The 7,546-nt window shown below is 45.2% G+C and overlaps 1 protein-coding gene across 1 annotated transcript; it reads right to left on the bottom strand.

The window, feature by feature from the left end:
- Positions 1 to 2,690: 2,690 nt before the first annotated feature.
- Positions 2,691 to 4,320, bottom strand: LOC146835257 (uncharacterized). Its single transcript, XM_085599967.1, has 2 exons — positions 3,102 to 4,320; positions 2,691 to 2,947 (listed from the first exon to the last, which is right to left on the bottom strand). Exons 1-2 carry the CDS (start codon positions 4,303 to 4,305, stop codon positions 2,691 to 2,693), a joined length of 1,461 nt encoding a protein of 486 aa, XP_085456093.1. The 5' UTR covers positions 4,306 to 4,320.
- Positions 4,321 to 7,546: the final 3,226 nt, after the last annotated feature.

The raw sequence follows: 7,546 nt of genomic DNA, 5'->3' as shown, positions 1-7,546 counted from the left end.
AAGTTCTTTTCCGAAGACCACCAGAGGAGAGTCGGAGAGAAGATCCAGTCCAAGGACAGAAGGTGCCGTATCAGAAGGAATGATCTTGATAGAATCCATGAGGACCTCAGGATGATGCCGGTGGCAGCGCTGGAGTTCCTGTGGGGAGGGAGAACACCAGTTAGAAGTGTTGTGGCGGGATAATACTCGCCTCCGTGTCTTTAATAAAATTAGGACTTTCCGTCATAAATTATTAGGAAAATCTACATTTTATGGCAAGACCGGAGGCTCCTATTATGCTTGTTTAAAGCATATCAACCACCATAGAAGAAGCAGTAAGAACAGGTTTGCAATAAAATGTACGGAACACTGAATCATTAGACCAATCTGCTGACTTCAGGATATCCTCCAGACGGGAGCCAGCCCAAAAGGCTTTAGAAGCCATGGCTCCTCTAGTGGAATGAGCTCCGAAAACAGAGACGTCAATACCTGCCAGGGACATGACCCAACGAACCCAACGGGCCAAGGTAGCAGCAGAAACAGGATGAAAGGGTTTACGAAAGGAAATAAGGAGTTGGGAGCTGGAGGAAGTCCTGAGAGCAGAGGTCTTACTTTCATAAACTTTTAAACATTGGCCTACACACAATTTGGGATTGGAGGGAAAATAGGGATAGAACACAGACTGTAAATTGGTCTTGGTACGTTTATGAATATGAAACATTACACCAGTAGGAGTAAATTGTCTAGAAGAAACATCTAAGGCCTTCACATCAGATACTCGTTTAATGGAAATTAAACATAATAACATAGTAAGTTTAGCTGAGATCATTTTTAATGAAAGAGCAGAGTTATCAGGCCAGGTAGAAAACAATTGCAAAACCAAATTGACATCCCATAAACTAGAATACTTAGCCAAAGGAGGTTTTGAAAAACGAATTCCTCTTAATAGTCTGCATACCAAGGGATGCGCCCCCGCAGGTTTTCCATCAATGTGGGTATGATTGAGTGAAATGGCAGATCTATAGAGGTTGATGGTACGATAGGATTTACCCGAGCTAGCCTCAGAGGCTAAGAAGTTAACCATAAAGTTTAAAGAGGCTGAAACGGGATCGACAGATTTCTGCAGACACCAGCTTGACCAAAGAGACCAGGCGGACTTGTAAGCCTTGGAGGTGCCAGGGGCCCATGCTCGACTAATAAAGACTGAAGCTTCCTGTGAAATGACGAAATCAGAAGAGGAAGGCTGGAAATTTTCCAGGCGGACAACGTCAAAGACTGGTTGACCATTAAAGGATGGGGGTTGCCCTGAGGATCCGAGAGAAGATTGGGGAAAGGAGAAAGAAGGACGGGGAAGTCTACCGCCAATTCCAGGAGAGACGGGAACCAAATCTGGGACTGCCAAAAGGGAGTTATTATTACCAGAGATGTCATTTGGCGACGCACCTGCGATAAAACCCTGTTGATCAACAGAAAAGGAGGAAAGGCATAATTGAGGTGAAGGGACCAATCTTGGAGGAAGGCATCGGTCGCCAGAGCCAAAGGATCCGGACGCCAACTGAAGAAATGAGGCAACTGGGAATTGAGACGGGAAGCAAAAAGGTCTACTGAGAAAGGACCCCACAACTGAGAGAGGGAGAGAAACACGGAGGGAAGAAGCTTCCAGTCGCTGGAATCCCGGAGGAAGCGAGAATGCCAGTCGGCCACAGCGTTGAGATCTCCTGGGAGATATTCCGCAGAGAGCGAAAGTCTGTTGGAAAGGCAAAACTCCCAAAGGCTTTTTGCCAGATCTGCTAGAGCCTTCGATTTTGTGCCACCGAGATGGTTTATATAACGAACCGCAGAAACATTGTCCATGCGTAGAAGGATGGTACAACTTACTCTGTCTTTTGCCAGACTCTGGATTGCAAAGGAACCTGCAAGCATCTCTAAACAGTTGATGTGCAATTTGGACTCCTCTTTTGACCATGTACCGCCAGTCGATATTGGTCCACAATGGGCGCCCCAACCCGACAGACTTGCATCGGATTCTAATACAAGATCTGGGGCGGAAGCGAAGATGGTTCGGCCGTTCCAAGCCTCCAAGTGGTTTAACCACCATTGCAGTTCCAGTTGAGATTCGAGATCTAATTCTATTTGATCGGAGTAAGCGAGACCTTGCCGAAGATGCCTGATCTTTAGGCGCTGAAGAGCGCGATAATGGAGGGGACCTGGGAAGATAGCCTGAATGGAGGCTGATAAAAGGCCGACTATTCTCGCAAGGGTTCTGAGAGAAATGAGTGGACGGCGCAGAGCCTGGGAAATCTCCGTTTGAATTGTGGAGATCTTGGATTGAGGAAGAAACAGGGAAGCCAGGGGGGAATCTATACGGAACCCCAGAAACTCCATGCTCTGAGTCGGGATGAGAGAGGACTTTTCTAAATTGAGGAGAAACCCCAATTCGAGAAGAAGAGAACGTGTAGTGTTGAGATCGTTCAATAATGCCGATTTGTCTAGATTCATGAGGAGAATGTCGTCGAGATAAATGATGAGTCTGATCCCCAGAGATCGTAGATAAGCTACGACCGGTCTCATTACCTTTGTGAAGCACCAGGGTGCTGAAGAAAGACCGAAGGGCAGAGATTGAAAACGATAAGTGACGTTTTGCCATTGAAATTGGAGGAACTTTGTGTGCGATTCGTGAATAGGAACAGAAAGATAAGCGTCTTGGAGATCTATGCGGACATCCAATCGTTTAGACGCAAAGTGTCTCGCAAGTGAAGAATCGTCTCCATTTTGAAGTGGCGATAAACCACGAACCGATTGAAGAATCTGAGATTGATCACCGGTCTCATCTTTTTGTTTTTCTTTTGAACAAGAAAAAGAGTGCTGAGGAAGCCGGAGGGATCGAAGGGGGAAACCAGAATAGCCTTTTTGGAGAGAAGGGCCTGTATTTCCGAGGTGACCAGCAGTGACATTTCTGTTGAGAACACTAGAGGGGAAGGAAGAACATGTTGAAAAGGAGGAGCGTAAAGCTCGATACGATAACCCTGGACGGTGTCGAGAACCCATGGATCCGCAGTGAGAGTCTGCCATCTGTGAAGGAAAAGGGCTAAACGACCCCCCACAGGAATAACTGCACTCACCTTGTTGGGAGTTGTTGTTGTTGTGGCGGAAGCCACGTTGGCCCCTGCCCCTGTAACCTCGACCTCGTTGGGGGTAAAACTGGGGCTTGAAATCCTGCTGGTTGGAGTTGAAGGCACCACGGGAGCCTTGGGACTGGAAACCACGGCCGGTAGAGCGGCTCCTGCCTCTTCCGGCCCTGCCAAAAACCCGAGAAGGAAAGACCTTCTTGATGGACTGCTGCGCCTTGTCCAATGAGGCAAAGGTGGTGACAAACCGACTTAAGTCCTTTACTAACGAATCTCCAAAGAGAAGACCATCAGCCTTGACGCCAGGATCTAGGGGGGCAAGGTTGGCAAGCTTGGGATCTAACTTTATTAAGAGACCCTTGCGGCGCTCATGAGTCAAGGCCGCATTAGTGTTTCCCAGGAGACAAAAAGCGCGTTGGACCCACAGCGAAATCTCCTCTGGGTTAAGGTCTGTCCCATCCAGACGAGCTGTTTCAGCTAAATCAAAGATGCGGGCCAGTGGTCCCACCAAATCAAGCAGTTTGTCTTGGCAGGAGGACCAAGCTTTATCCACGCCTTTGCGCGGGTCCTTGCCAAACTTCGAGAAGAAAGTGAGGAGAGGTTGATCAATGGCAGGGGTAGAAGTTATGTGAGAAGGGAGAGAGGGCTTAGGACACTCGGACTTTAATTTGGCCCGGACAGTTTTGTCTAAAGGGAGACGAAGTCTGGAGGTTATATACTCTCCGACATGGTCAATAGGAAACCATTCGGTAGAATTAGGATGCCTGATAGAAGCCGGGTCAAAGAGAGGGGTACCTTCAGGATCCAGCACCGGCTCCGACGCAAAAGCGTCGAGTTTCAATTTCTTAGGAGGGGAAGGACTCACAATATCAAAAATATCATCAAGGTCAGTGGCGTCATCCATATCATCATCTGTGTCGTGAATTGTTGAAATGACCAATTTCTGTGGTACCTCCGGGTTGTTGGACTTAACCTTGCGTTTACCAGATAAACTTTTTAACCCCTCCTGAACAGGAGGCCTGGGAGGAACCACGTCCTCTGTCATATGTGAGGAAGACTCACCAACCACTCTTGACGCCAAAGAAGAAACCTTGGAGTGTACCACTGTAAGTTTTCTGCTATCCCCCGCAGATTGGGCCATTGCTTTGGCAATTATACTTAAGAGAGAGTTCTCCATAGTCTTGGAAAAACGCTTCATAGAAGCTTCGACCGCAGTCTCCACTGAGGAATTAATAAAAGAGCTCAAATCTTCTTTGAACTCTTCCCCTTCATTGTCATGAGGCTCATTAGAAACCTGCATTATGAAAAATAAACTGGAGCCTGTTCAAAACCTGACAAGAAAGGGTTAATTTATGCTTGTGCAGAGAAAAGGAGTGGGCGTATGAAAAAGAAGAAACCCCTCCCCTTAGGGGGCGTGTGAAATATACACGAAGGAAACGTGGTGAGGAGCCGGTAACAGCGCGTCGAACTGAGGAGCCGTTCTGGAGCGCTGCGCCACAGAGGAGGCGGAAACCGGTGAGAGAGAGGCGCGCGAGGGGCAGGCAATGCGTGCAGGGCACGGGGGGAACGTAAACTGAAAGTTGTGTGCGCGTGTGAGAGCGCGAAGAAAACGGGAGCAACAAGTTGCGCTACAAAGGCCAAAAATACCATAAACAGAACAATACCATGACAGTAATTCGAATTAATTAACTTCATATGAATGACAGGAAAAAAGGTACTTATCTTGACTGCGAGCAGCAAGAAAAGAGGGCTGTTTGCAGTCACGATACACCTTATACTATTATCTATGATGTGATTGGTCAGTATTTGCTTCTTTGTTTCCCATTGGCTGGTAGTTGTTTCTCCAAGCCTTCTGGGAAGAGTAGTTTTATCTTGCTGCTATTGGAATAAAGCAAGAAAAGAAAGCATAATAGGAGCCTCCGGTCTTGCCATAAAATTATCCTGAGACATCCTTACCACTCAGCCAGCATAAAACCCCTGTGTAGGCCCTTCTGTTCAATATGTAGGCCTCTTTGTTAAATTGACCATAGCTCTGCAATTTTAGTGTATAGCAGTCTGAAGGCAGGTCTGCGAGGCCTTCTGATCCAAACTAGTAGCCCCCACCCTACCCGAGTGCTCCGTGCTCGGTATCAAAGTTCAACATCCCCCTGAAGCTGTCGACATACAGTAGGCTGCATCCTGGACTGGTACTTGCTTCCTGGGCAGGTTTCCCGCTTTTAAGGAAGTGGCAACCGCAGAGTGTCAAGTTAGGAGAACTGAGGAGATTTTATACATAAATATATTGAATTCCCGTACAATACCCATTATTTTCTGCTTGCTCTATGGAACTTATGATAAGCGATTGGCCTGAGAGACTGACCTTTTCACCCAGTCCATTGTCAGCATTAAGTGGGTAAATGACGAAATGTCTGGTAAAATCTGCAGACGAAGCTTTTGGGTAGCATACGTAGGTAGATGTAGCGTGCAAAGGAGCCCACAAAATGATATAAAAAGGGAGCACCCACAGATATCGACGGACTACCTCGCCGTCTGTATGTAGGTTAACAGGCAGTGCAGGTTTTCCCCAAGAGCTGGGAGCTCTTGTCTTCCTTTGCTTAAAATGTCTTGCTCTGCTTTGCTTGAAGTATCTTATTCTATTTTACCTATATGAAATGTCATGTTATGTTTAACCATTGTTCTCTTTACTTTTGCATTTAAAAGATTTTGTATTGTAATTGCAGGAATGCTTGCTCTAAGAGTAAACGTGAGTGTTCCTAGGTAACATTTTCCTTGGTGTAACTTGTTTCTCATGATGCATTTATAGATGTGTTTTCTCTCTCTCTCTGTCAGTACATTAATTGAGATACAGAGAATATTATGACAGCTGTATGATTATCTGGATTCTGTATTTTGTACTTTATGTCTCTATTCTGCGGTTTCTTTGAAGTTGCATCTTCTCATTAAACTGCCATTGTATTCTGCCTCCAATTCCATGTCTCATATGTCTGTTTTCTTCATTTTTGGAGCAAGCGTTCCTAGGCACCCCGGCTCAAATTAAGGTGCCCCTTTTGTCCCTGACTCACTCTCCTGCTCAGTTCTGTGGTGGCTCCTGGGGATCTGGGGACCGCCCCTAGCTTCCTTGACCCGTAATAGATCTTCCCTCCAACAGCCTCTCTTGCAAGTCCTGTATTGTTGGTTTGTTGCCCCTGCCCCCCTTTCCACTGCCCTCCATAGTCTGTTGTGCTTCCACGGCCCTTCCTGCCTGCTCAGTGTGGTTAAATTGTTGCCTTTGCACCCTCCTACCTGCCTTCAATTTTCAGAGTCCGTGCCCCTGGCCTCTGCCTCTCAACAGTATCCTAATGAACAACTAGATTGCTAACATTCTATATTTATTACAAAAGTGTGGAACGCCTGACATCATCTTGATGTAATCAAAACTGTAATACCTAGAGCATTTCCTTTAGAAATTACATATATGAGAGGGTCTTATTGGCATCAAAATTATGGTTAGTGCTCTAAAAGACTAAAATAAGGACATATTTTCTGAGTTTTCAAATAGCGACAAAGCACTTTTAAATTATTTGTTATCTTTATGTTTTTTTATCCAGTTGACCACTTGATTAAATGTTGCACTTAGGGGAGAGGATGTGGTGTTACTTCCAGAACTGCAGACTTTGCAACTGGGGAACCAGGTTGAAGTTTCTGCTTCAGCTCGACATTCTGTGATTCTGGTCAAATCACTTAGTCTCCCCATGTCTACAACCAAAATGAATTTGTTCTTTTGTGATGTAACCAATGCTCATGTAAAGCACTCCAATACCTGACAAGTCTGCACTATATAACACTGCAAAAACACAAAATAATAAGTGTTTTGCACACTTCTGTCATTGGGCTATATTTGGGCTACATCTGGTTGATTTTGGGCTACATTTGGGCTCTTTTGTCTCCGGTGGCCATCTTGGGAGATTTATTTGTTATGAAGTTTCCTAATTTCCTCATGTACTGCAGTCTCCTCAGTAGGAAATGCTTTCAGTTTTTTACTTTGATTCCATCATGAAGGTATTCAGATATGTCACACATTTGCCATAAATTCTGAATGTTAGCACTCTAGTTGCTCATTAGATCACTGTAGTAAAACTACTCCACCATGGAAGTCTGCTCCTGGTATTAAAAGTGCATGTTTCAGTCTGCATGTCAGAATTTTTTAATGAAATAGAAGAGGATTTGAGAAGTCACTCAAAATGTGCCCTCATTTTCTTTCTTCAGCATTAATCATAATTTCTATGGCAAAATGAACCTCCTCATTGTGTTCCTTTTTAAATTAAATGTTTTAAGTTTTACCAGTTTATTCCAATCAAGATGGCTTCAGGTGTGCCATACTTTTGTCATAATGAAGACAGTAAGCGCTCTAGTTGTTTTTAAGAACATTCTGGGACATTCTGTCATTGGGCTATACTTGG

The sequence above is a fragment of the Triturus cristatus genome, chromosome 4_2 (genome assembly GCF_964204655.1).
Source record: "Triturus cristatus chromosome 4_2, aTriCri1.1, whole genome shotgun sequence".
NCBI lineage: Eukaryota > Metazoa > Chordata > Amphibia > Caudata > Salamandridae > Triturus > Triturus cristatus.
Note: the sequence above shows the minus strand (reverse complement) of the source record. Positions and strands in the feature narration are given on the sequence as shown.